Source organism: Filicampus tigris, chromosome 15, assembly GCF_054856515.1.
Source record: "Filicampus tigris isolate MCC_2025a chromosome 15, RoL_Ftig_1.0, whole genome shotgun sequence".
Taxonomy (NCBI): domain Eukaryota; kingdom Metazoa; phylum Chordata; class Actinopteri; order Syngnathiformes; family Syngnathidae; genus Filicampus; species Filicampus tigris.
Window position 1 is genome coordinate 11035627 of NC_141231.1, and position 27072 is coordinate 11062698.

Genomic DNA, 27072 nt, shown 5'->3' on the forward strand with positions numbered 1-27072 from the left:
TAACTGCCTGCGCAACACTTTTCATGTGCCTTCCCTGCAGTAACATTGCACAGGCATAGTCTGCCCTCTAGTGGTTCAATGCATGTAATATCATGGATTACGCCACAGGACTTTCACTCGCGGACTGACAGAAACACGCCCTGCCTGCCTGCCTTGTGTGTGTAATCCAAAATAAAGTATGCATTGAGCAATGCAATTTTGTTTTGTTAACTAGCCGTTAGCATTTAGCACATACCTTTTCCCTATGCATGCAAAGTATACCCATGTGTGGGACATCTTTAGAGCGTAAAAATCTCTGCCAGCGCCTACGCACACTTAAAAACCACGGAAGTGGAAGTCCTTTGTTTCCTCCTAAAATAACCTTGCGTTATTTCGCAAAAACTATTTTATTGCGAAATGACGCAAAAAAACTGAAAACTCATTGCGTTATAATGCAAAAGTTTGGCAATAACGGAATGACGGAAATAAATAATGACAGAAGCTCTTTAAAAGGACGAGGACAATTATTTTTATGAAAAGGAACGGAGGGACGAGGACGGAAGCGTACGCAGGTCGCGGACGGGGGACACGCCTGCAAAAAAGGGTAACGTGCACATCTCTGTTAATTACGATGCAAATACTTCCAATTACTAGATTATGAGGTGCACCCAATTCACTACATTCTCAATACAATACACTCCTATTATGCTCCAGTGTATACATATATATATATATATATATACATATATATATATATATATATATATATATATATACATATATATATACATATACATATATATATATATATATACATATATATATATATATATATATATATATACATAAAACAGATATATGAATTTTAAAATCCAACACCGCATCTGTTAGTGATTGAACTCCAGGCAAAATATAAAAAATGCTTCATTTGCAATCATCAAGTGTGAACCAGGAAAAAAATTCAAATCAATGCGTTTCGACCAAATCATCACATCGTCGGCCTTGAGGGCGTTAATGGGTAGCTATCATGATTTTTTATTTTTTTTTGCATTCTTGAAATAATCCCTAGATTATTCATAAACTGGCCGTATTTTGGGGGTAATTATGAATCGTGCCGAATCAAATTTCTCTGGAAAAAGCAAATAGAAAACACAGCGGATCTCTGCTGTCCTCTGCAGGCCAAACTGCATGAAGTGGTATTAAGTCATTTCATTTGGTTGAGGCATTGAGGTGATTCAAATGCCTGTCATGATGTCATTGTAGTATCTAAATTACTCAAATATAGGAATCCGCGATAGCACTGTTTGTGTCGCAGATTTTTATTTTAATTTAAGTGTTATTGAGAGCTATTACTGTCACGTTTTGTAGTGTGGAGGCAAAAGGTAGCCCGAAATGTTGGGAATTCATTTTTACTTGCAAAAAAAACCTCAAAGGCAAACAAAGCACGTGGAATTATTGAAATACTAAATTAACAAAGTCAATAACAACAAAAAGAAGCAAGTGTCTATGCAACAAAAGAAACACAGAGACCAAATTCATCATGACATGAAACAACACCACAAGACAAGGTTTACATGACATCAACACAATGAACCAACAACTAGAACAAACCAGAGAACTAATACAAGAAAACTAACGAGATAACGAGGCACACCTGGACAAGACCCAAGTAGCTGGAGGGAGATGAGTGGTAGACACACACAAGGAACGGCTAGGGCTAACGAGAACAGGTTGGAATGAAAACCTAACGAGTAGACGTGGCATGAAAAACATCAAAAATAAAAACAAAACTAAACCTAATCAAAACAAAGTCAATAACCTAATCAAAACAAAGTCAACCAAAACACAGATCATAACAGTTACTCTATTTTTTAAATATAGTTTTGTGTTATCCATTCACTGCCATAAATGCTAGAAAAACATGTATCGACATAGGGTATTTCTATTTCATGGATTTCCAATCATTGTTAGCTTCCATAACACATCTTCTACATTTCGTGGACATACATACTTAGTACCATTTTGTATACCTGATCTAGTAGCAACATTTCATACAAACACGTGGCTGAATATTGAATCTTGTTGCAAAACTTTGTAAAGATACTACATGGTATTATTGTTTTTAACCGTATCTGGTTGGCTAGGTTTTGTAGAGATTTGTGGTTCTGCTGTTGTTCAATTTAACTGGTATCTACATGTTGCTAGATGAGATACAATTGTTGTATACCTTATCTGGTAGCAACATTTCATAGAAATATACGTTACACACACCTTTTCAATTAACGACATTTCTTAGAGATAAGTGGCACTGTTCTCAAATAACTTCTCAGATATGTGGTATCATTTCGTAGTGGTACTTGATACTGTTGTGTCCTTTATCTCATAGCTAAATTTCATAGAGATATGTGGTACCATTGTTGTAGACCTTATCAGGCGGACCCTGGTTCGTAAAGGACAGGTAAGTATCATTAGCCTCGATGGTAATGTCATCAGAAAACAAGTATGACCAAAAGTGTCCGCTATGATGGTCCACACCGGTGTGGCAAATGACAGAGGCGAGGCGGTACGTCTGCTTGGTGTTCTCGTCCACGTCCATCTCCAGTTGTTCCGGAGAGTAGACGCGGTCGTGACTCACAAAGCCGTCGCCGGCGATCCGGTTGACGAAGAAGGTCAAAATGTCTGGATGGGTCCAGAACTGCTTGCGGACCGTTTTGTGCCCGCACTTCTTGCACCGGCGCCGACGGCCACCCGTGGCGCGCTTAATCAACGACACCAACGTTTCGCCATTGAGGGGTTTGGGCAACGTGACAATGTTGCCCAAGTTTGCGACGGACGAAGTGGTCAGGTGGCACTGCGGGCACCGGGAGACGTCGCGCACCTTGATGCCGGTGTGGATCCCGCACTGATTGAACCACGACAGGAGTGGCACCAACAGGTCCACTGAGTCGTTGTTCTCGTACAAAATGAGCGCCGGCACGCAGTCGCAGAGCTCGGCCAGCGCCACGCAAAGCTCCGCCGCCGTGAAGCACACGCCCGGGTTCTCCAGGGCGCTCAGGTAGAGGCACGCGAACGCCGGCATCTCAGAGAGTAAAGCCACAAACTGCTGGATACGCTTGGGCAGCTTCTCACGCACCACGTTGAGGTTAAGTGTAGCTTGCAGCGTGGAGTTCATCCAGCAGTTGTTGCAGTAGTTTGCGAAACGGCAGATCTTCTTGAGCGGGCTTTTCTTCCGGTCCGACGCCCCTTCGAGGGGCTCCTCGTCCCACAAGTCGACGCTTCCCGCTCGAACTGTTGGGTTTGGCAAAACGGCGGCACGTTTTAGAACAGCCGAGGGTTTAACCTCGGCGGGTGTGGTGGATGTGATGGATGTGATGGATGCGGTGGTGGTTTTAGTACCGGCGGGTGGACAGGGTTGACCGCCCACGACAGTCCTCAGCGTTTTCGTGGCCACCGCTCCCAGAGCAAAACCCAGGAAGAGAAACGGCATGTTGCCCAGGAAAATCACCGTGATACGATGACAAACAAACAGCCAACATGTCAAGTCAACATGGGGACGAATACCACTTTGTCACATCACAGTACTGTGGTCATTTTTCTGTTGTCTGACATCATGGCCTCTGTGACAAAGCCGCCTCAAAAGGCCTTGTGAGCGACTTGGAGACCAAGCCGCCTTGGGGGTACACCTCTTGATCATGATAGCATGATTCATCTTTATACGGTTCCAAGATTCTCACCATTGCCTCAGACTTAAGACTTAAAAGAAGCTAGGCGGGTAAGAACAGCTACAAGTACGCAGGAGTTGAGTTAAACTACAGGGGGCCCTCATTTTACGAACGAGTTTCGCTCCTACACTGGCGATGTAACGTGAATTTCCGCGTATATGTCGGATTTCACCGTTAAAGTCAAAATTTACGTCAAAATACTTTGAATAAAATCAACAAAAACGCATTCAAATAAAACACATAAGATGCTGTACTTAGCATTACTGCTGAGAAGTGGATGGAGAAAGAGGAGGGCAAAAAAAGGCAAGATATTGCCGGCGTGCAACCAGGTGAGTGATGTGAATATGGTGCGAATATAAAACTAAATAATGTGTAAATAATAAAGTGTTTTATTGACAGTTGAAAGTAACAAGCGGAAATTACGTCCGTTTGAGTCATGACGCCGTGTGTCGCCGTACACAGTGGGTTCTTCAAATGCCGGAGCAACTCTGTCCGCTCAATCATGTAAACGGGATATTCAGAACGTTTTGCTTATTGTTTATAAAAAATGCTTATTGTTGATATAAAATGCTTATTTTATTAAAAACATCTATACACATATTTACCTTATTTTATGCTATTTTAAATAGTACACTATGTACATACGTATATTTAAATAGAATCCAAATTTTAAAAGAGTAATGGTAAAATTATAAATAATAATTTTCCAAATTAAAATACAAAGTACTAAAAATGTAAACTATAAATTACACATGCAGTGATGTATTTTATTCTCATTATATTACTATTGTTATACATTCACTGTGAAATCACATGTACATATAGTAAAGTGATAGAATAGTTTGAATATGAATTAGAAATTTGAATATACACCAAAAATGGCATGTTTAGTCACCCAATAACATTTCATTGTCAAAGAGAGCAAGTCATTGTCAACACTTTAGATTGGTCAATAATTTCTTATATATAAATAAACAAATAAATAAATAAACACATAAATAAAAATAAATCAATAAATACAAATAACACCCACACATTTCGACGGACCAAAAGTGAAGATTTGTGAATAAAATATTAAATTTACTAATGAACAAATGCGTGCATTGTGTTGTATTTAAACAAAATTCTTATCAATGACAACATTTGATAATGTAATATTAGTATTTTATTAAATAAAGTATACATATTGTAAACTGAAAACAATGACGACACGGTGGTAAACTGCTAAGCACGCCCGCCTCAGTGAATGCTTGTTCGTCTATGTGTGCGTCCATGTTCGTCTTGTGTACCCTGCGTTTGGCTGGCAAAACCAGTTCAAGGTGGACCCGCCTGCTGACCGTAGACAGCTGGGAAAAACTCCAGCACACCCGCGACCCTTGTGAGGATAAGCAGATCAGATAATGGATGGATGGATGAATTTAAACGATTTCATTTTCCTTTGCGATAATGAAATAGTGCAGGGGCGTCCCCTTTAAGAGGTCGGCCCTGACGGGGAGAGATGGGAGAAGGGAAGGGGAAGGGGGCGGGGGCGGGGGTGGGGGTGGGGGAGGGGGAGGTCATCCGGGGGAGGAGGTAGAAGAAGGCACCGGCATTTTTTTAAAAATCGTCTTCAAAATGTTTTCCTTAACCTCCCCCAATATAATCCGTCTTCTTAACGGCGGGGGAGAAAAGGGAGGGGGGACGTGTTGTTACGCACGTGACTCAGACGTAACGGGGGAGTGACGTGAAATGACTGATTTTTGTTGCAATGTGCTGCTGGCCTCAAGGTTATTCTTATGCTGCTGCATCGATCAAATGCAGCGCGGCTTGGTAGACATGCGCCGCCCCCGTTGCGGCGTTGAGGCTGCGTCCGGACAGAGGACGTGATCGTCGGATCAAGAGGAAGGAGGAGAGGGGGTGGCGGGGACGGTGGTCGACCCGGTTCTCCGGCCCCTGCGGTTCTCCGCCAACATGGCCAGAGCTCTGCGGAGGCTCATTCATCTAGTGCTCTTCTGCCCTCTATCCAAAGGCCTGCAGGTACACCCGACCATATTGTATGTGCGCGTATGTGAGGTCTGATCAATCAGGCTATCAGTGCATCAAAACCAGTGCAGCACGTGACAGCAGGTCCATTATCGCAGTCCTCTATATCTCTCTTTAAATGTCTAACTTAAAATGGATTTTAAGATGTGATCACTATAATATTTCTTGCGCCAGTAATGCACAATGTAACATAATATAGTCAAATAACTTTACATAAATGCATTATTTTCGAAATATAATGAAAAATTCTGAATGTTAATGAGAATCTTTACTTGCTATTTTTTGCATTTTTACTCTGCCATTGCTGATTAAAACATTTTATAATGAAATGGGAAATATTTTCAAAATTAAAAAAATTACAAGATTAAAATATTTCACATCTGCCTTACAGTTCTTCCCTTGGTTTTCTCTGAGTACAATGCACCGTTGCAAAGATTGACTGAAAACTAAATTGTCCATAGTTGTCAAGGCAAATGTTTGTGTGTTCTGTGAATGCCTGGCCACAGTCCAGGTTGTACTCACCTCATCCGAAATCAACTGGGATAGACTCCAGTTCACCTGCATCCATAATGCGGATATGCGCTGTAGAAAATGGGTGGACACACATAAAATGTGTGTTGCACAATTTCATTCAAAATAAATCCATCTGCCATCCATCCATCAAGGTGAAGTACCTACTCTTGGCGTGGTTGGGCGTCCTGGTGGCCAGTTGGGTGCTATACATGCAGTACGCTTCCTACTCGGAGCTGTGCCGCGGACACGTCTGTCAGGCTGTCATCGTAAGTCCACAGCTGCCTTCTATTTCTACTAATTACATTTAAATGCAAAAAAAAGTTGCCACCTAGAATCGCGATATAAGGGTGACACGGCACATCCAGGAAGCCTTCCAAAGGCAAGTTTCAATGAAAGCAAAATTCAGAAATGCTTTCCAAAGGAGTTACAACCTTAGACTGTAGGTTTTTGAAGTCAATAATGCTAACATGTGGCCACCTAGCACTGTTGAGTAGTGATGTCACTAATGCTGACACCTAGAGCATCTTGATCTAAAGTTGAAGTACCGCAAGTTGCAACCGTGGAAATATCTAGATCATCCCATTCAGTAAGAATTTAAACTGTATTCTGAGATTCTTCTAAAGGCTTCCCATGTGCAGATTTCAGATGAGTCAAACTGACATGTAGCCACGTAGCATTGCATACATCACAGATTTGTAATGTCGCAAATGTTAACGTCGTCAGCAAACAGCAAAGCGCAAGTCTCCCTGAGACTTGACTAGCCTTTTAAAAATAGCTACTAACTCCTTCCACCAAAGACCCGAAACACTTTAGAAGTAGCCACACCCTCCCTCATCCCCTGTCTGTTTCCTGTGGCTGACTTCCTGTTTCCTGTGCCAGTGCGACCACTACAGCAGAGGCGTCATCTCCGGGTCATCCTGCAAGGCTCTGTGTGAGCAGAAAACGTTGACGCTGCGCCACTGCATGTCTACCTCCTCACAACATCAGGTACCGAACATCTACGGAGGAAGTACTCGCGTTCTGTGCTTAAGTAGAAGTACAGACCATTGTCTTAAAAAAAAAAAAAAAAAGACTAGTCTGTTTTCAAATATAGGAAGTAAAGCTATCACTTAACCCATTAAGGACGGAAGCGCAATACCGCGTTTCTACCACTAGATCCAGGAGCGCTGTTGCACCATTCTACCTTTAAAGCCGGGAGAGCGGATACGTCGGTGTCTTTTTTAAATCCAATTCTCCGTCTTTTAGCCAATTTAATTCGTCTGAATATACACGTGAGGGTGGCGCGAGACCGCGGAGGATGTCGTGGAATTTTTTCGAGCAGTAGGTAGGCTAATGGCGGATGCCGTCTATCGCCCGGAGCGCTGATAAGTAACGGCAGTGATATATAGACGACGTGCACGACCAGTGGAACCAGTCGAACGTGATATGATATGGTTTGTAGATAATTACGATATAGACGTCTTTGTAACAGAAGAGATGATGGTAATTACCACTCGATTTTTTTTCTTTTTTAATTAAAATGGTGCTTCTCTTGCACTGACAGATTATTTTTTGCATCTTCGATTGAAACAGTAAATAATAACAAACTCTGCCTGTGTTCGATTTCTGGCAAATCTTCAGGTTTTCAAGAGTAATTCCAAAGGCGACCTTAGGTTTTTGGGAGCTGTTGAGACAGGCGCTTTAGTTCTGAATGGCGTTAAAGAAATTTTGCATAGTAAAGTAACATTTGTACTTGGTTAATTCCCATCACTGCCCTGTAGGTGTACGCCGGCCATTGGAAGGAGAGGCCGGTGGTGATCAAGTGCGGCATCGAGGATGCCGCCAAGGCAGACAGCGTTCCGGACCCCGCAAACCGTCGGAAGAGGAGCATGTTCGAAAAACCCACGCGTGGGACCTCCATGGACGAGTTTAAGGAGATGTTGCACCACTTCCTTAAGGTGGATATTGGGAATGTTATTCGTCCCGCCCCTGTTACGGCTCTGATGCTACATCCCCAAGGCATCATAGCTGTAACAGGCGGGAAAAGGTGGGAGTATTGCACAGTAACTCCTAACCCTAACCTTAACTATTAACCGTAATGCCCAATTCTTAACCCTAACCTTAAAACCTCATTTGAAATCTCTTCCTAACCCCAAAACGGCACATGGCCCACCTCCCCTTCTGCAGGATAACTTTGGGGAGCAGCCATCCTTGAGCGCCCTGGTGGACAGAATCATTTCATTGGCGGACATCAACCAGGACGGCAAACTCTCTCTGGCGGAGGCCAAGTCCATTTGGGCCCTCCTGCGTGTCAACGAGTTCCTCTTGATGGTGGCTCTCCAGGAGAAGGAGCACACCCCAAAACTGCTGGGCTTCTGCGGGGACCTGTACGTGACTGAGCCGCTGGGACACACCTCCCTCTACAAGTTGGAGGTGCCGCCCTACCTGCAGGCTCTGGTGCCGGGTGTCCTGGTGTCCGGCTTGAACCACTGGCTGGCCCCGGCCTGGCCCCGACGGGCGCGCATCACTATCGGCCTGCTGGAATTTGTGGAGGAGGTCTTCCACGGGCCCTACGGCAGCTTCCTGATCTGCGATGCCAGCCCGCGCCATGTGGGCTACAACGCTAAGTACGACTGCAAGATGGCCGACCTGCGCGCCGTGGCCTCTGAGGCAGCGGTTCGGGCCCACCTAAAGGGCCGGCGCTGCGAGACCAATGCCGACTGCACCTACGGCCGCGACTGCACGGCCACCTGCGACCGACTTGCCAAGCGCTGTAACGCGGATGTGGTGCAGCCCAACCTGGCCAAGGTATGCGCCTTGCTCCAGGATTTCCTGCTCTACGGGGCACCGCCCGAGCTGCGGGGTGACCTGGAGCGCCAACTGCGCACCTGCGTCACCCTTAGCGGGCTGGCCAGCCAGATGGAGGTGCACCATTCGCTGGTTCTCAATAACCTTAAGACGTTGCTGTGGAAGAAAATCTCCAACACGCAGTACTCCTGAGGGACGCACGGAACGAATACTTCACTTAGGCTGTGATTTACTAAGGCTCTGCGCTGCTAACGGGCAAACAGATGTGCAATCGGATCTAACCAGACAAATCCAAGATTGTGTTTTGACGGGCAAAGTAGCCATGTGATTCTTTTGGCGTGTTTCTACTAGGGATGCTCCGATCGATCGGGCACTGATCACGATCGGTCGATTTTCGTGAAAAATGACGTGATCGGAATATTCGATCAAAGCCTTTTATTGCCGATCAAAACATCCGAATGCGAATGACGTATTTGCAGCTGTGGGACGCGGAGTGAAGCACCGAAAATCTGTCCGTTCGCCCCATTCATCGCGTATAAAACAAGTCGACTTTTTTGCCATGCCGCCTCACGGTAGCCAATCAGCATCGGGCATACTACGTCACACACAGCCAAACAGAGCCACTGTTAAAACTAGTGAACAGGACGCTGTTTGGCTGTGTGTGACGTAGTATGCCCAATGCTGATTGGCTGCCGCGAGACGAAATGGCAAAAAAGTTGATTTGTTTAATACGCGACGACGTCGCCACCGCTCCAAAAGCATCACTCGCGCCACCCCGCACGCAACCGTGCCCGCCCAGCTACATTGACTTCAATTGAAACACGCGATTATTAATATAGAAAACGCAATGTGATTTATCCAACCTGAGACTAATTCCGGTGGTTGATTTTGCGTTCGATACAACATCTGAAAAGCAGGTAGAAATTGGCACCACTGGAGTAGTAGTTAAGCAAACTGAGAGGCGAAGGCGGATCACTTTCGCAAGTGTTAACATTTTGAAATGCTGTAAACACATCGAGACCTACCATCTATTCAATAACGCAGTGTTGGAGCTTTTGAATTTTGAATCTAAAGACTGACTTGTGCCAGTTACAAGGACTCATGCCAAATTACATCGAACAAAATTCCTTTCAACTCTGCATTTTCTTGAGTCTGGGTCATTTCAGCGTACTAACAATTGGTGATGGCCACACCCAGAGCAGTCACTGGCGTCCTCAAAATCAATGAAGTGATATTTATTTTCTGTAAATCAGTCATAAATTTGTTTGCCTGTTCCATTCACACATGGCGAAAACCACCGGCGCTACCCGGTGTTTAAATTCTCATTTGAATAAAATACTTTTACACCTGTTGCTAATGACATTTTTTAGCAGATCACACGCCACACCCCCGTCAACAGTGCGCGATCTGTTTGCTCGAACATGAAATTTGGCGCCCAACATTTGGGATCTCGTTAAATCAGGCCCTTAGGACTCAAGGATCCTGGCGCCATGAATTGTATTATCATGTAAGAATGTGAAACTGAAGTACCCTGTAAATAGTTTACCTCTGCAAAGGGAAAGTGTCGCAAAACAGGATGGAGAAATGCAACGGGCCCATTCCCAGTAACAATTTTGTTTAGTGGAACCTCTAAAACGTTCCAAATTTGTGGTGCCAACAAAAGAAAAATCTCACAGCATACCACCAAGCAAAATTAACTGGGTACAGTACTGAAATAATGATGATTTTGTCTCTATTTACTCACAAATGTGTGAAATCTGGGTCTGTTCAGATGGCTTAACAAAAAGCTATTTAGTTGTATGAATGGAAACAACTATAAAATTATATTGTATTGTATTGTCACATAGACGGAATGCCCAGCTCTGAATTTAAGTTAGCTTTTTAAGCTAACTTAAATTCATTTGAAAGAGACCTTCAACTCTGTTTATTGTTTGGGGTAAGAATTCAAAATGTGTTCATTTAATAAATAAAATGCAATTTTCGGAAACATGGATGGGCTGCATGAATTTCATAAGCAACACACTATTTTACAATTTTAAAGATATATATACACGTACTTTTTGAGGGTGACAGTTTCCAGGCACGTGCACACACAGCCACATGGTCTTGTTCAAGCACCTACTCTTTTGCTCTGGACTAAAAAAAAAAAAAAGTGGACGTTAGATATTTAGAGGCTCCTCTAAACATAAATTAATTGAACAGTAAACAGAGTTGTAGACAATCAGCTGTGATTTAAAACGTGACTGTACACTTTCATATTTCAGTGTTTATTTGAAGCGCCAACTTCAAACAAATATCCAACACAGTATCGGAAAGGCTGGTGTCACAACATCCATTTTCAGTATAAGTTGATGACAATTCAATCAATGAGTTTGTCCAATGAATCAATACCAGTTCCAGGAATGTTGGTGTCACAGTATTGATTTCTGTCTCTGGTTATAAAACTCTGATTCCAGTCTTGCAAGTCTGATCAGAGTTTCAATGTTTCTGCTCTCATCAATACAGCTACATTTTAAAATAATGCAGTTCTCTATGATTTTGTCCAGGGAATCAAGTTTACTATTAGGAAGGCTGGTATTCACAGTATCAATATTCTATATTGATACAGATCTGTTTTAAAACAGTTAAATTATCAATGTCTCCATATTGGGAATTGATTTCAGGATCCAGAAGACGGATCACACTTTTAATATTTCTTTAGCGAGGCAATATCAATCCATTTAAGTTTATGTTTTTTTTAGTTAGCAATGTTATTTCTATATTGATATGATAGTGATGTTTCATATGACCTTTGTCTTTGCCCTGGGATCACTCTCAGTATTGATTATCGAGTCCAATATCGGCAAGACTATTTGCAGTATCAGTGCTTCTGTAAAGATCTACGACACAATCTTGTGTCCAACAAGATGAAGATGACGTTGAGGAGACATTCTGAATATATATTTACAAATTATTGAAGTCTTGAGGTGAAAATAAGTTGACGTAGCATCTGTGAAGACAAAACAGAATCTTGTCAGCAGCAAAACTAAAGAGTGGCAAATGACAAAGGCTTAGCATGTGTTTGAATGTGCGGCTCGGTTCCAAACCCAAAGTCCACTGAAGGATGACGTCGAGCAATCGTGAGCCCTTTTAATGCTTTTTGCCCCTTTAGCTGCACAAACAAAGGCACTGGAGCCTAGGTTGTGTCTCAATGGGCAAAAAAAAAACAATTGCTGTTAATTTAAAAAAAAAAAAAAAAAAAGTCCACTTACTGTTATCTCTGCTTGCCTAAAAACACTGGGAACACAACAAAACAACAATATAAGCATAGCATCTTTTTATTTGTATTTTAAAAAAATGTTTTAATTTCACATATTAGTCTTTAATTAAATTTCAAAAGCTATTTTTTTTTTAATTGTCCTTGAAGGCCAATTAAATGTGTTGCTAAGTTTATTACCTTTTCATTAGTACACTAATTATAATGGAAATGCATTTCATTTGTAACATTAACTTTAAAAAGACAACTACAATGTTTTTAATGAATAAAATAACATTTATTTATATATTTAGCTTTTAATTGTATTTTTTTTTTCGTTTAAAAAAAATGAAAATTCCAAGCCAATCAAATCTGTACTGTCATTCTTTTTCTTGTTATTGATAACTAACATTTTCAAAGTACTGCTTTACTGTGAATATTGTTAAATTACATTTGTCATCAAAACTAGGGAGGATTATCAGCATAGAAAATGGATAGATGTATTAAAAATCGGGCATGTATATAATTTGTCATTTTTACGTTTCCATTACCCTTTATTCGATTAGATACTTGTATTTATTAATCACGTAATGGCACACAAATGACAGCACAACGAGAATTTTCACATTTTAACTCTAAAATGATGCTGCTACACATTTGGACGAGCCTATAGCCAACGGGCTCGGGAGATCAAAGATATTAGGTATATCCATTGATGATTTATTCAAATACACATTATTAGACGTCTCTAGAGAAGTTCTAAGACAGTTACGTGCAGTGAAGATGTGGTTTTGAGACATCTGAAGGACTTTATATCGACGTCAACTCACCTGTTGCTCTGCTTCCGCTGTTAAATTGTGATTGACAACGCCAACATGTCAAAACTGGATGCAACTACGGCAACTTAGAGAGATCAAACTTTACCATATTTCGCTTTCTAAATAATTAAAGTGGTTAATAAACGTGATGGTGTCATTTAATATACTTGCGTGTTACAGTTCAGTATGTATTACAAACGAGTTTACAATGTACGGCCTGTCATTAAGTTGATGTTATACTGTACTCAAGTGTTTAGTACAGTATATGAGGTATTCTGATTCATGTGGCACCTCTCTGCCTCCCTCTAGTGGATTAGAGACGCCAATGTCTTGTACGGAAAGTCACTCAGGCCAAAATAAGGTGGCCATAAAGGCGGTAAAAGGTGATAGCTAATGTTTTTTTATTTCAATAATGTGAATGTTTTAAATGCCATGTACTATGAAAACAAGCTAAATAAGTTAAAATTAAAATTTGTTAAAAAAAATCTGAATTCTTAAAACGTCACTGAAAAAAAAACAACAGTTTTTAGTCAAGTTTTTAAAGAAGTGCATTTAAATAATAACAGAAATTGAATACATGTGACATATTAAAAATTTAGGCTACCATTAAATAAAAAACATAAATTCAGGTAACTGTCATTAAATTTGACCCCAATGAAATTCTAATTTCTCATCTGAATCATAAGACTATGATTGACTACATGAACTGCATTCTAACATTTTTTAAACATGATTTGATTAATTGCCATTTGTTTAAAAAGTATATTTACTGCATTAACAAAAGTGTCCTTACATTAAAATTGAATGTCATTTAATATATAACACTGTATAAAAACTCATTAATTCCCCCAAAATCTAAATGCCATTCACAAATTAAAAATGTCATGGAATACACAAATTGGTCCGAAAAGAAATAAATATCAGCATAATTTACTTAACCCTCCATGACATATGAACAAGCCAAAACACAGAGCGGTAAACAAATTTATTTAATAGTATGATACATACAGTGAAATTAAAACACGAATGATGATGAGTCTTTTATTGAACCCTAAATAAATAATAGGGGGTTACGGGCTGGGCAAGTTGGGCGCCGTTAGGTCGTAGAGCAGCTCCACTTGCTTCCTCTTGTCCTTACCGCGCCGGATGGCCATCTTAAAGAGTCGGCAGTAGAGCTCTACGGCGACGGGCGTGTCGTCGTTACCGGGCACAGGGTAGGTGACCAGACTGGGGTTGCAGTTGGAGTCCACCACGCCCACCGTGGGTATGTTCATCTTGGCGGCATCGCGCAGGCCTACGTGCGGGCGGAACACGTTGTTGAGCGTGCTCAGGAAGATCAGCAGGTCAGGCAGGCGTACACCGGTGCCGTACTGCACGTGTGCGTTGGTAAGCAGGCCGCCCTGCCAGTAGCGCGTGTGGGCATACTCGCCGCACTCGCGTGCGGTGCTCTCCACCAGGTGACCAAATTGCCGGCGGCGGCTGATGAAGAGGATCACACCGCCGCGGTACGCCACATGCGCCGTGAAGTTGAGGGCCAGGCGCAGGTGCTCCACTGTCTGGTCCAAATCCAGGATGTCCTGGTCCAAGCGGCAGCCATACAGGTAAGGGACCATGAGCCTGAAATGCACAATGTTTTGAACTCCAGTTTCAACTGTGGAATTAGCATCTTAGTCACCCTATGTAAGGATGCACTTCTTTTTTTTTGAATGATAAAATATAACAATTTCTTACAAATTATTTTGCAGAACCATGACATGAGTGAAAACTCACCTGTGCCTGCATCCTTTTTTGTGGCCAAGATGCACTCGGGCATCAAACAAGTCTTTGACCGTGAAAAGCTCAGAGACGCGGAAAAAGTCTGGCTTCTCCAGGGAATGCTTCATAATCTCTTCTGCAATAATAACAATATTAATAAACAATTTTAATTATTGAGTACACATTCATAAAAGAATCAAGTTTAAAAACAATACACAACAATTCTATTTTAAAACATTAAAAATGTTAGTGACGTCACTCCTGCAGCACTTCCACTTATTCCAAACTTTCACAAGGCTAATGATTTATATATATTTATATATATATATATATATATACATACATACATATTTATATGTATATATACACTAACATATATATATATATATACATACATGTATATATACATATATACATACACACACATACATACATACACACACATTTTAATACCTTACCCGAGACTTTGTCGCTTTGCGGTAGTGGCGATTTGACGGACGCCGCAGTGGAATAATTGCAACTACGATGTAGAAACCTCCATGGCACTGAAATAAAACAACATTTTAGCAAATCTGTTTTTAGGACCCAAAAATACACGTCCGCGTTATGACACGAGGGACGCCGTCTACCTAGCGAGTTGATACACGGATCTACCTCACGTCCAAGCGAATTCACATATACAGTGCGTTAAAAATTGTTACGTATATTCAAAATATTAAAGAAATACTGTACCTCTGGTTAGTGTACGAGTAGCCATGCTTGCTTGTAGCACGAAAGGTCAACATAGCGCGCATGCGTCCTGCCTCTTTTTTTTCGTCTTCTTCTTCTTTGACGAACTTGCTACAGTTGGCTGACTGCTGCCACGCGCAGGTTTTGGTCTAACACGTCAGCTTGTTCCTCAGTGTTGTTTCCCCTAATCGTTTGGGAATAATTACTTAAATGTTGTACGTAGTTACTACAAATAAATGAGCAACTATAAACTACTTTTGTTCTTTATACATACGGTATTAAGTCACCCACAGCAAAATGTGTAATATTGTAATAATATAATATATACCGCATAAAGAAGCTCCACTGTAAAAGCATTTTTCCCATACATTTCATTACTGTTTTTACAATCACAAATGATTTAGATTCAATAAATGGCAGCTTTACAGATGCCAGGTGCACGTTGGGGTAACGACGTGCCAGTGAAGCTAATTACAACTACCTAACAGCCACCAATTTGTCAGTAGTATTTTGTATTGGGCAATGTGATATATTTTTAGTGTCATTTTTGCTGAAAACCATCAAGAAACAAGCATTCACTCTGTCTCATAACTGCAACAGATGTTATTATAAGAGACAACTCGAACAATTCAAAGGCAGACAAACGTCAGCAACAGGGATGTAAAGGTCACATTATCAACAGAGGCAAGAGAAAACAAAGACAGAAAACACATCTCCCATTGGCCAACAGGTACAAACGTGGAACTGTGACGTAAAATTGCAAATAAAGCCAAACGTTAATATCACTTCAACGTGTTTCATGGGTAAAGGGTACTCTGCTTTCGTCCATCTTCCTGTAAAAAGATGAGATGATTAGGCCATTGAACACACACACACACACCCACACACACTGTACCTGTGTACCGGAACAAACTGAAGTTTTCTTTTGACGTTTAGCAACTTGGTCTGCAAACAGATGAGTTTTTAAAATAAACACTTCATTAGGTACACCTGCAAGAGCGAATGCAATAAAATACAAGATTCTGCCCTTATAAAGATCATAAAAATAATTTACTTAATGGCTTTGTGCAATATTTTAAAAGAGTATCGAATACAGCAGTATCAATATTGTTGCTGTTTGATTAAAATTGGTAATTGTGCACAACCCGTAAATGTTTTTATTTTATATATTTTGTCATTTTTAAAAGCGCATTCATTTTACCATTTTTAACTTACATAATTTGTATTTACATTTATTCTTTTAAATTAATGCATTTTGATTTTTGTCATTTGTGATCTTATTTTTTTTATTTATATTCTGATTTATTTTAATTAATTTATTTTTTTATATTTCTCATGTTTTAATGTTTTGGTCATTTGTGATTCTGATTTATTGTAATCTGTATTGTACTTTCTAATTCATGTTTAATCTCATTTAATTTTAAAATGTTGTAATTGAATTGAGTTCTATGATTTTTGTTCTATTGATTTAACCAAAATTGTGATTTTTAGTTTCACTTGATTGACCAAAACATGTTCAAACTGCTTTTTAAGATTTCATAGTCAAAATTATGCATGAAAGGTTTGTTGTTCTATTCAAATTACATTTTTGTAGTACATCAGCAAACCTTGTGATACTTCATCTTGACATTAGAAATAAAAAGCCTTTTTTTATTGCATGTTGCAGATACAAAGAATTCTGAAAACAACTGCATGAGTTGGTTTTGCTTTTTCTAGAGCTTTTTTTGGTGGTTTTGTTGTAATAACACAACAGAAGGATGGCAAAGGGGGGAAAGTGTGATGAAGAGATGAGAACCAACAGAGCAGGAAATAGAAGTTGAACTGCAACATAGGAAAGGCTCTGGCCGCTCGGTGTAAAACGAGACGACGACTTCTTAGAAGACATGATACCTCTTTTTGATATCTCCACTGGAACAAGTTTCTGCGATCTTCCGTGGAAAGCGCGATGCAAGGCCGAACGACGAAGCCGGGGTCGATGGCGTACGACATGGACCTGCATGGACGAGTCACATCACGTCAAACTCACCCGTCCCCTCCCGCCCTTACACCTCGAAAAATCATCTGAATACGACGCGATGTATCATGTAGGAATTGAAAAACAATTTGTTGCTTAGATTGCGCTCTCTTTATTACACAGATAAAAGACACAGCAAAAACAAAACAAAAAAAGAAAATAGAAGAAAAGAGTTCATACAAAATATTTACAGGACTGGCAATGCACAGCATGTTCAGTATTTTTTTTTTTTTTTAATAAACAAAAATAAATAAAAGCCTCGTTTGTTTGTTTTTGTTTTTTTTTACTGGGGACAAAAGGCAGAAAGAAGAGAAAATGGTACCGGAGAGGACTGCAACAAGTGGATTTAAGGACAGAGTGTTGAAAAAAGTAAATTTAAACCATGCCAAACATGTCAAACCAGGCCACAAAGCGGCACATCGAAGTATGTGAAAATGTTTGCAGTTGGTAATTACAAAAATGCTGTCAAGTTTGTTATAAATATGTCACATGTCAAAAAATCCATCAATTGTATGGAATCGAAAGTTGATTAATCATGTCTTGGAGCGACAGTCAAATGAAACGGCTGAAGACAAGAAACAGTCGCAGCACGTTAATTCGTTGTCGTCTAAAAAAAGGTTTGTAATGAGCACGTCGGATTTGTCAAGAAATCGGTTGAACGCTTGAAATCGGCGGTTGATTAATAACCTCTGAGTGACTGTCAAACTAAATGGCTGAAGACAAGAATGAATGCATTTAGACGAAAAAACGAGAAATTTGGAACAAATGCATCAGAGGTGTAAATAAATCGGCCGATTGCGCAGAACCTTTGTCGATTAATCGAGTCTTGGAGCGCCAAATAAAATGGCTGTGGACAAGAAACACGGGTACGTCATCGCTCATAAATATTGTTGCAGTTGTGGAAAAAAAAGGTTGTAATGTGTCAGATATGTCAAGAAATTGGTGGAATCAACGTTAATTAATCAATTCAAAGGGTCATAAACAAAACGTCTGGAGACAAACACGGGCATGTCCAATATGTGAATAGCTTTGCAGTTGGCTAAAAAGAAGCAGAAGTTGTCATAAATATGTTACATAGTATATCAGTCAATCAGCCGGTTGCGTGGAAACGACGACTGATAAATCATTTCTCAGAGCGGCAGTCTAAACAGAACGGCTGAAGACAAGAAGCGTGGGTATGTCGTAGCACTTGAATAGATTTGCGGTTGCCTTAAAACGAAGCAAAGGTTTGTTGTAAATAAGTCAGATATATTTAAAGATTAGAAATCTGTGGTTAATGGAGTGCACTGCTACTGAGGCGTCGTTGGTTCACAGTGTCAAGTTTTCGACTGGATACGAAACTGGCACGATTTTCCCTTGCCTTTAAACGGTCGACCAGAATGGTGCAGCCCTTCTGCACAGTACAAAAGTCTGAGGCCAAAACATAGAACTGTGTTGTCACTCAGTCCAGTCGAGTCTCAAGCTGCGACAAGGCCAAACTCTTAACAAAAGATGATGGGTGGCGCTATTATAATTCTTGGGGAGGGGGTCCACACGCCTCCATGTAGTGCCAATGAAAGACCGTCTTAAATGTCAATTAAAATGTGACAGAAAAGTTCACTGTCACTCAAACGTTTGGGGGTAAGTTAGAAATGTCATTTTTAAAAGAAAGGTCCTGTTTTACCCTATTAACAATAACTACAAAGACTATAATTTAATGCTACCTTCATTGCAACAAACAATGATTTAAAAAAAAAAAATAGGACATTTCCAAGTAATCCCAAACTTTTGAACGGTAGTGTGTATTTTTCTATAATTGTCGGTTGTAATCATCATAAGCTGCTCTGCATTGAAATTGCCGTAAAGCAAGATGACCTTATACATTATTCGGTAACAAAAATAAATAAATTAAAAAAACAAAGCAAGGCGAGGCTTGCTACTGTACTTGCCGTTTCTAATTTAAATTATTTTACATTCATGCAAGCATTTACTGTCATCGACTTGATTATTGTGTTAGCGTAGGACAGGTTCATGATAGCCTACAGCACGTTCTGACTTGCATAAAAATTCCGGTTACGTCGCCGCAGTAGGAACGGAAGGTCGCTGTAGGGACCCCCTGTAGTTTAAACCAGATGTCTTTTAATCGTGACCTTGTAATTTCAAATTGATTCGGACCTTCACTAAATTTTAAATGGGAACACTTTCACGGTTACAGATCAGTTAATAACAGAGCTAGTGGTCACCCAATATTTTTGTACTATTCTCCAGCAAACAAAACAATGCTCCTCATTTACATACTTTTTTCACCAGGAAACTGCTGTGAATTGTGTTCATTATCTTGCGAAATCAGTTCTGGTATTAGCTTCTTGTAAAACTGTCTAGGATTAAGTTGTGTCGGGTGATGACAATAACATGGTAATATTTCAAACCGAACATAATAATTGGATTGATGTGTTTTTTTTTTTTATTTCGAGAATCTCTGACGCCTATTTTCTTTTTTTTTTGCACGCCGAAATGTGGCCGTATTGCTTTTCTGTAATTTCATGGCACAATACACACACACTTGTTGTCATCAGCATTCCCAAGAGTCCTGGGTGGTCAAACTTAAATGACGTACAAATAAGGAACACAGAGGATGACGCCGTGTGGGACATGGTCGGTCGGCTAAAAGGATACTTACAAAGTGCTCTGCTTCTCTGGACTTTCACCCTCTGACTCATCTATAAACTCCTCCTCAGCTCCTTCAAGTCGAACGTCTCTAGCGGCTCTGCCCTCGTCTGCCCTGGCCTTTCCCTCATCGCTCTGCCTGCTCTGCACCTGGACGTGGTTGGTCCGACCCGACTCCAGCTCGACAAATACGCTCTTGTCTCGTGGCACGTGCACTGTGCTGGCCGCGCCCTGATGCTGCCTGGCGGAAACCGCGGCGGAGAAGGGATTTAAAGCCGGGCTAATCACGGGGGTCTTCACGGTTTTGTCTGTAGACCACAAGTGTCTCGCAGAGGACCAGACAGAGGCCGGCGTGGGAGGTTTGACTTCACAGCCCTTCCCTTGATGCAGAGACGCCGGTGACGGACTGGCTGTCATTTTGGACGAGCTGATATGAAACTGCGTTCGGTTGAAACTTTTTGGATCAACGATGGGGAGTCCGAAACTCTGGCGCCACTTGATGGACTGATCCAGAGCCGGGACCTTTTCGGTTTGTCCGTTGTCGGCCCTCGCAGGCGTTGGCGGCTTTTGCTCAGCTCGAGCCGACCACGCCGAAGTTCTGGGGCTGCAGGACCAATGCGGAGCAACCGCAGGGACAGCTGAGATGTCTGGTGTCACGGACGCAGGTTTGTTTTGAGGTTGACCTAAAGAACTGACGCTTTGTCTCGGAATTTCAGCCAGCTGATCTTCCCGTTTAACGTCACATGGTAGGGGGGCGCAGTCCACGGCGGCGGTGCCATTCTTGGGCGCCTCGGCGTCATCGTTTGTTTGCTCGGAAACCTTCTCAGCCTTCTCGGCGAGGAACTTTCGGATCTCCTGTTCGATGCTGTCGTCGCTATCGACCGAACTGCTCTCTTCTTTTATCGGCTGAGCAGTTGTGGGCAGAAGGCCTTGGACTTCATTCTCACAACAGTTTGTGTGTCTCTTGCTGACGGGCGTACTTGGCAAAGCAGTCTTCTTAATTGGTCCCAGTGTGTCTTTGGACTCGCTCTTCCTTTTGTGGGCTTTTGTCAAAGCAGTAAGCTTGGCTGAAGGATCAAGTTTTGCCTTTTTGGCGGCTGCTCGCGATTGTTCGACTTCCTGCACTGGGCGCTTTCTGGAATCGCGCTCTGACCTCGTCATCTTCTTGGACTTCTTCTTTGTCTTGAGGAGGGCTTTGATGGCCGTGTCGAGATCCTCGTCGCTGTCAAGTGAGCTGCTCTTGTCTCCGCCGTGCTCCGTCTTGTCTTGCGATCTCTGCAAGGCCACCGGCGGGCTTTGTGCCTTAAAATAAGGTTTGGTAGATGGATGTACGGCGGACATGCAGGAGTTTGTATTGTCTTTGTGCGTCTGCCTCTTTGTTAAGGACAACCTAGGGGTTTTCTTTTGACTTACTTCTTGTGTCGTTGTCATCGCCGGTTCTTGGGGTAGATGTTTGAGCATTTGTGCTTTCTGCTCGAGAAATTTCATAATCTCTTGCTCGATCCCATCTTCACTGTCAACTGAGCTGCCGTCGCTGTCCTGCTCCGCAGTTGTGGATTGCTGCGGGGGTCCGACGAAGCCGCAGCCACTTGGCCCGACGTCCAGATGCGACATGAAGGCTGCAGGCATGACCGTTTTGGAGATGTCCAGGATTGCTTCAGCACACATGAGTTCAGCGGTGGTGTTGGCTTTCGGGATGGCCGGGCTACGCTGGTCAGTAAAGCTTTCGACTCTGAACGAGAGCAAACCATTGCCTTTGCTTCTCTGGCTGACGCTGAGCGAGTCGGTGAAGAGAGTCGGAGATGGCGGCTGCACTGAGTTTGCTGCCTTCTGCGCTCGTTTCTTTTTCTTTTGGAGTTTGTGCCTTTTAGCGTAGTCAATGCTTGTACTTCCGGAGGCGTTGGACGCTGACTTATCTTGTGGTTTGGGAGGACACTTCTCTCGGAGTTGTTCAAGCTGGTAGCTGCGAATGGCCTCCTCGATGCCGTCGTCGCTAGAGGAGTCAGATTCTTCCACAGAAGCAAGCTGCTTGAAAGTGTCGCCCCTCGTCTGCTGCTCAATCCTCTCCATCTGGTACCTCTGGATGGCCTCCTCAATGCCGTCATCGCTGCTGGAGTCGTTGGAAACGTCTTCCACTTTGATATTGCATACCAGACTGTTTCGCTTTATGGAGTTTGTCGATTGATCTCGCAGCATGATGCGAGCCAACTCAGAGTTCCTGACAGCGGCCTCGTGGAGCGAGGCCTTGTGTTTAATGTACTTTTTTACAGGTACAGTCGCTGGTGTCGCTTGGATGACGCTTTTGGGAAAGTGGCTTCTCATTATGGAAAAGGCCTGGCTTTCCGACTTCATTTCAGGAATGGTTTGCTTGGGTGATTGGACAAAAGATTCTGCCTTGTGTTTATGGCCGTCTTTCTCCTTCAGGTATTCAAGGATGGCCTCCTCGATTCCTTTGTCCACAGAGTCATCACTATCACTACTCTGGTCACTGTCCTTGAAAGGAACACCGGCTGGACGTTTTTTTGTTTTGGACTTGGCTGCCATGAGGGAACCCACCGCTGCCTTACAGGCCTGGGGAGGCCCGTCCTGTCTCTGAAGCACATTCCCCTCCACCTCGTCGCTCATTTCGAGTGAGGACTGACTGCTCCTAAGGCTCTCAATGATCATCTGGACCTTATTTGAGATAGAAGAACCCCTTGCGGACAACTCAGTGTCCGAGTCATTGAAGCAGACAGGAATGCTATAGCCTCCGGGCGGTCCGCATGCTCTCCACTCAGTGTGAGGCGCTGCGACAGTGGGCGCGTTCATCAAGTACATTCTACTTAAGTGAGGTGAAATTGTGGACCATTGGGAGTGCATCTGCCTCCTTCTGGTGTCACATTGTTCAATCTGAGGAGAAAACAAAGATAAAAGCAATTGAGACAAACTGGTTGGTGTGTAATCAAACACGTACTGAGGGTCCTCAATAGTTTATGACCGAGTCCTGTTCCTACTTTGGCAAAGTAACATGCTTTAGTAAATCTCTGACACAGTAGTGAAGTAATAATTACGGTAAATATTTGAATGCTATAATATATTATATATAGCTTCAATGCTATAAATAGAACCAATATCTAATATATGATATAACTAGGGATGTTCCGATCAGGTTTTATGACACCGTTACCGATCATGCATGAGTGGGATCGGCCGATACCGATTCCGATCACATGGAATACCTGTACATTTTTCCATTTATTTATGGTGTCTGCTATCATGCAATATTATCTGAAAAAAACCCCAGCCATATTATTGCCGTAATTTTGCCAAAAATCGATATATATTTTCAAAAGCATGAAGAAATACAAAACCGTTGCTGGCACAATACAACAATTACTCAGTCACAAAGATAATTGAAAAAACAGCTTTAAGTAACAGTTTTTAACAGATCAAAAGAATCAGCGGTCTCCAAACACTTAATTAAGCAAAAAGTCAAATAAATAACATGCCACCTAAACATTGCATGTCTCAGAATATAATCAAAGTAGAAAAAATAGTCACATGTAGGCTTCACTCGAATAAACTATTCAGTGAGGTCCTAAATTGAAACGACTCAGGAACTTGGTTTCTTGTCTTGTGCATAGACAAACTATCTTGTCAACGAGAAAAAAGCAACGTATCATGCATAACACATGTACTGAGATCCCATCCAAAGTATATTCGGTCAGAGAGAAGCCCAACAATTGATGATGCAATTACCCTGGGCCGGACCGGTCGGACCCTCCGGCCCGCCCGGATGCCCATTTTTGGGGCGGGGGGTGGGGGCTGAAAAATCTTTAAAAATGGCTGGACTATGCATGGCCGGAAGGGTACCCAGGTCAAGGGTGGAGGGTCGTGGTCGGACCGGCAAAAAAGGGCCAAGTGCCCAGCTCTGCAATTTCCTAAAAAGAAAATATTTCAACTGTTATGTTTTATTTTTGTTTTTTTGCATTTCGTTCCCTTGCTGTACCCAACGTCAAGTGAATCTTGACTTTGAATCAAGGTACATACTGAACTGTGACTCTTGGCGCACCATTTGGCCCATACAAAAATGATGGACGCTACTTGCCAACAACCAGCAGAGACTGTGTTGGTTCACTCTGTTTTAACTTGTGGTACAAATGACAGCTAATGTCTGTCACATACCTGTCAAGTTGTACACTTTTGACATAATTTGTACAGGTGGAAAAACCTTTTCCAAACATGTACACCGTACATCACGAATTACGGCCAATGTTAATTTTATCGGTGTTATCCATTCCTGTTTTTGTCACCTAACCGTAGTCAGAAGATGCAGGCGAAAGCTATCTCCAAACAGTGCGGCTGCCGCACGTCGTCAAAGAGGGGGAGCCCAGTAGTTCAACAACACACGTCTTCCGCGCTCTTCCTCACGCATGTGCACAACACACGCACACGTCCCGCACAAGCTATGACATCTCAAATATCCGCATCATGTTTACTTTTTTCTTTTTCTTTTTTTTCCCCAAGCCGATTTCCGATTACATGATAGCAGCCATTCGAAAATTATCTGTAATGTGTACGATTATATACAGATATGTACAGGCAAATTAAAACTTTTGTTGGATTCAGTACACCCCGGTATGATGTCATAAAATGGTACTTGCACTTGAAAAATTTGACATGAATATTGACATGAAAATGTGTTAAACTATATCAAGAATGGAGCTGGTTGTTGTTACTTTGTTTTTCGTAACTTGTAAATAAGTACGTTTTAGTTAAATCTTTTAAGTTATTTCATTTGTTTGTATGTACCTTTTACAAGACTACTATTGCAGTTTCACCTCCTTCCATAGCTCTTGTGATACACTGTAGATATTATTTTCCCCAATACATAGTACTGTACTTTGTAGAGCCAGAGATAATCACATTTCTCAATCTAATTTGAGCAGTGTCTGACAAAATAACACGTTGCCATCTTATTAAATGTATTAATTGTCAATGGAAGAAAGAGTCTTGTTTATTTAGTGAGCCTATTCTGGAACTTCATTGTAATAAAGAGAGGCACCTGCCACTACCAGAATTTTAGTCTTGTTTAAAAAAAGAAAAAAAAAGTGGAATAGTTCTAAACATAACATACTAGTAAAACATAACCTCCAGCAGAGCTAAATGTTCCTCCATTACATGACTCAAACGATTTGCAGTGGATGCTAATATGGAAGTCGGCGAGTTTCATTCACCCAGCACCCAGCCGGAGGCGGCCGATGTTGAACCACCGTGACCAGGCTATCCAAAGCACATCCACGCCATCAGAAATAAACACCGCCACTAAATTTAAACTCCCACTCCCTCCTCAATGACTATTTAATTGCAACAATGCAAAGCAGGGGGAAAGTGGGCTCGAGTTTGAGGCATATTTATGACCGGCTTCACCCCCGCAGAGGCGGCCGGAAACCAACTGCACCAAGCGGCTATGGCTCGCCCATGGAGCCCCGCGAGTTGACGTGGAAAGGCTAATAAAACAGAGCAGAAAACTTCCTAACTTTGCTTCACGTTTGGGAGAAAGCCACCATAGACTACGTTTATACGGCGTTTAAGGCACGTCATGTCCACCACCCGGGACGTTTTGCCACGGAGCAACCCTCGCTCTCCTAGTCATACTCTAGCGGCGTCGAGGGCTCGGCTTCTCGGCGTGGGGGAGCTACGAGACGCCGCAAAGCTACCATGTTTCACTGCGCGCAGAGCGGTTGTCTGCCAGTGACGAAATGTATTAAAACAGTTCAAATACATGATTCTGCTTCACGGTGGGGTAAGCGTGTCCGGCGGAGAATATGGTGGCGGTGGGGGGTGTAGGAAGACGGCCAGTAGAAAGGCGGGAGTGGGGCCTCTCTGCTGCCGCAGCCCCGGCATTTTCTCCGGCTAAGAAAGCCTTTGTACTGACACCCCCAGCCTCAGTTACCACGCCACGCTTGGAGAACTTACAAAAAATCCACAAAGGTGAAGTGAAAACTTACCGGTTGAGAATGGAGCAAATGCGAAGAGTGAGCATCCGAGCCCTGCGGTGCTGAACACCGGGGTGATGGTGATTCAAGTGGCCGCTTTTTGAGCTCGAGCACCGGCCGCGCGGTTCTGTCGACGTCGCGTCCTCCTCCGACTGGCGGGCGGGCGGCTGCTACTTGGCTCTAGCCGAAAGGACCCCTTTCAAATATGGCTACAGTTTTCTTCCACCACCTCCACCCTACGGAAAATGTGTTTGCTGCTATTTAATATTTGAATAACTCCGATTTAAAACAGTAACTAAACTAAACAGTGTATATAATTTTAAAAAATGATTTAAATTAACTTTGGACGTAAAATTGATATGTTTTAGCACACTTTAGTAAAAAAATCATTTTAAAGAAAGACAATTGGCAAAATACACCCACTGAACGTTAGATTAGGTACACTAAACCAAAAAAAGTAACAAGAAAAACATAAAATAGAAACATGTTGAAATAATACCTTGTGTTTGAGCCCATTACATTATACAAGTGTGGCTAAAAGTACCTGTTTAATATCACTAAATTACGTTTCTAACTAAGTAGTGCCTACCTTTAGTGTCAAGAAAATGTAAAATAAATGACAATATATAAGTGTCCTCACCACAAATGACATGGATATGCAATAAGAGGAACCTGGATTAACTGTAAAATACAACCCAAGTGTGTATTTAAGCGTTGTCCCTGTACATGACACACGGTGTTTTTAATTCTTCTTACCTTTGTATATTGCAGCATATCCAAATGAGGAAAACACTATATTTAAAGTTCTAATTGGAAAATAATTTTCAAAAACACAACTCAGCGACCCCTGTATAGGATAAGCGGTTTGGAAAAT

At 42.0% G+C, this 27072-nt stretch overlaps 4 protein-coding genes across 15 annotated transcripts; 1 reads left to right on the top strand and 3 right to left on the bottom strand.

Moving 5' to 3' along the window:
• Nucleotides 1-1356: 1356 nt before the first annotated feature.
• LOC147135465 (uncharacterized) lies at nucleotides 1357-13297 on the bottom strand. Of its 6 annotated transcripts, XM_086053784.1 has the most exons (8): nucleotides 13089-13292; nucleotides 12275-12299; nucleotides 11971-12012; nucleotides 11081-11159; nucleotides 6402-6530; nucleotides 6246-6305; nucleotides 3376-3432; nucleotides 1357-3267 (listed from the first exon to the last, which is right to left on the bottom strand). In XM_086053784.1, exon 8 carries the CDS (start codon nucleotides 3149-3151, stop codon nucleotides 2366-2368), a length of 786 nt encoding a protein of 261 aa, XP_085909910.1. In that variant the 5' UTR covers nucleotides 3152-3267; nucleotides 3376-3432; nucleotides 6246-6305; nucleotides 6402-6530; nucleotides 11081-11159; nucleotides 11971-12012; nucleotides 12275-12299; nucleotides 13089-13292; the 3' UTR covers nucleotides 1357-2365. The 6 variants fall into 6 exon arrangements, 5 of the variants coding, with proteins under 5 accessions (XP_085909910.1, XP_085909909.1, XP_085909912.1 ...); XR_015089866.1 differs by lacking the exons at nucleotides 1357-3267; nucleotides 3376-3432 and adding an exon at nucleotides 4671-5076 and having other exon boundaries at nucleotides 11081-12012; nucleotides 13089-13297; XM_086053783.1 differs by lacking the exons at nucleotides 11971-12012; nucleotides 12275-12299; nucleotides 13089-13292 and having other exon boundaries at nucleotides 11081-11165.
• dipk1b (divergent protein kinase domain 1B) lies at nucleotides 3681-11012 on the top strand. 6 transcript variants are annotated; one of them, XM_086053777.1, is made up of 6 exons: nucleotides 3681-3751; nucleotides 5468-5717; nucleotides 6389-6502; nucleotides 7116-7223; nucleotides 7997-8173; nucleotides 8403-11012. In XM_086053777.1, exons 2-6 carry the CDS (start codon nucleotides 5652-5654, stop codon nucleotides 9213-9215), a joined length of 1278 nt encoding a protein of 425 aa, XP_085909903.1. In that variant the 5' UTR covers nucleotides 3681-3751; nucleotides 5468-5651; the 3' UTR covers nucleotides 9216-11012. The 6 variants fall into 6 exon arrangements, with proteins under 6 accessions (XP_085909903.1, XP_085909907.1, XP_085909902.1 ...); XM_086053781.1 differs by having other exon boundaries at nucleotides 3733-3751; nucleotides 5502-5717; XM_086053776.1 differs by lacking the exon at nucleotides 3681-3751 and adding an exon at nucleotides 3761-4030.
• A 749-nt stretch (nucleotides 13298-14046) lies between the features above and the next one.
• Nucleotides 14047-15710, bottom strand: mrps2 (mitochondrial ribosomal protein S2). The gene is made up of 4 exons (XM_086054049.1): nucleotides 15564-15710; nucleotides 15290-15376; nucleotides 14847-14967; nucleotides 14047-14693 (listed from the first exon to the last, which is right to left on the bottom strand). The coding sequence occupies exons 1-4, from the start codon at nucleotides 15586-15588 to the stop codon at nucleotides 14147-14149; spliced, it is 780 nt and encodes a 259-aa protein (XP_085910175.1). The 5' UTR covers nucleotides 15589-15710; the 3' UTR covers nucleotides 14047-14146.
• Nucleotides 15617-26412, bottom strand: ppp1r26 (protein phosphatase 1, regulatory subunit 26). Of its 2 annotated transcripts, none has more exons than XM_086054047.1 (5): nucleotides 26211-26412; nucleotides 20234-23109; nucleotides 17451-17553; nucleotides 16456-16505; nucleotides 15617-15744 (listed from the first exon to the last, which is right to left on the bottom strand). In XM_086054047.1, the coding sequence occupies exons 2-5, from the start codon at nucleotides 23077-23079 to the stop codon at nucleotides 15672-15674; spliced, it is 3072 nt and encodes a 1023-aa protein (XP_085910173.1). In that variant the 5' UTR covers nucleotides 23080-23109; nucleotides 26211-26412; the 3' UTR covers nucleotides 15617-15671. The 2 variants fall into 2 exon arrangements, with proteins under 2 accessions (XP_085910173.1, XP_085910174.1); XM_086054048.1 differs by lacking the exon at nucleotides 15617-15744 and adding an exon at nucleotides 16144-16393.
• Nucleotides 26413-27072: the final 660 nt, after the last annotated feature.

Coding starts and splice junctions, on each gene's coding strand:
- LOC147135465 (XM_086053784.1), bottom strand. CDS start 3,151: ATGAACTCCACGCTGCAAGCTACACTTAACCTCAACGTGGTGCGTGAG.
- dipk1b (XM_086053777.1), top strand. CDS start 5,652: ATGGCCAGAGCTCTGCGGAGGCTCATTCATCTAGTGCTCTTCTGCCCT. Junction 5,718..6,388: donor CTCTATCCAAAGGCCTGCAG/GTACACCCGACC, acceptor CCATCCATCAAG/GTGAAGTACCTACTCTTGGC. Junction 8,174..8,402: donor TGTTGCACCACTTCCTTAAG/GTGGATATTGGG, acceptor CCCCTTCTGCAG/GATAACTTTGGGGAGCAGCC.
- mrps2 (XM_086054049.1), bottom strand. CDS start 15,588: ATGGCTACTCGTACACTAACCAGAG. Junction 15,377..15,563: donor TACTCGTACACTAACCAGAG/GTACAGTATTTC, acceptor GTTTTATTTCAG/TGCCATGGAGGTTTCTACAT. Junction 14,694..14,846: donor AAAAAAGGATGCAGGCACAG/GTGAGTTTTCAC, acceptor TGTGCATTTCAG/GCTCATGGTCCCTTACCTGT.
- ppp1r26 (XM_086054047.1), bottom strand. CDS start 23,079: ATGCACTCCCAATGGTCCACAATTTCACCTCACTTAAGTAGAATGTAC. Junction 17,554..20,233: donor CCAGAGAAGCAGAGCACTTT/GTAAGTATCCTT, acceptor TCGTCCATGCAG/GTCCATGTCGTACGCCATCG. Junction 15,745..16,455: donor CAGTTTGTTCCGGTACACAG/GTACAGTGTGTG, acceptor CCAAACGATTAG/GGGAAACAACACTGAGGAAC.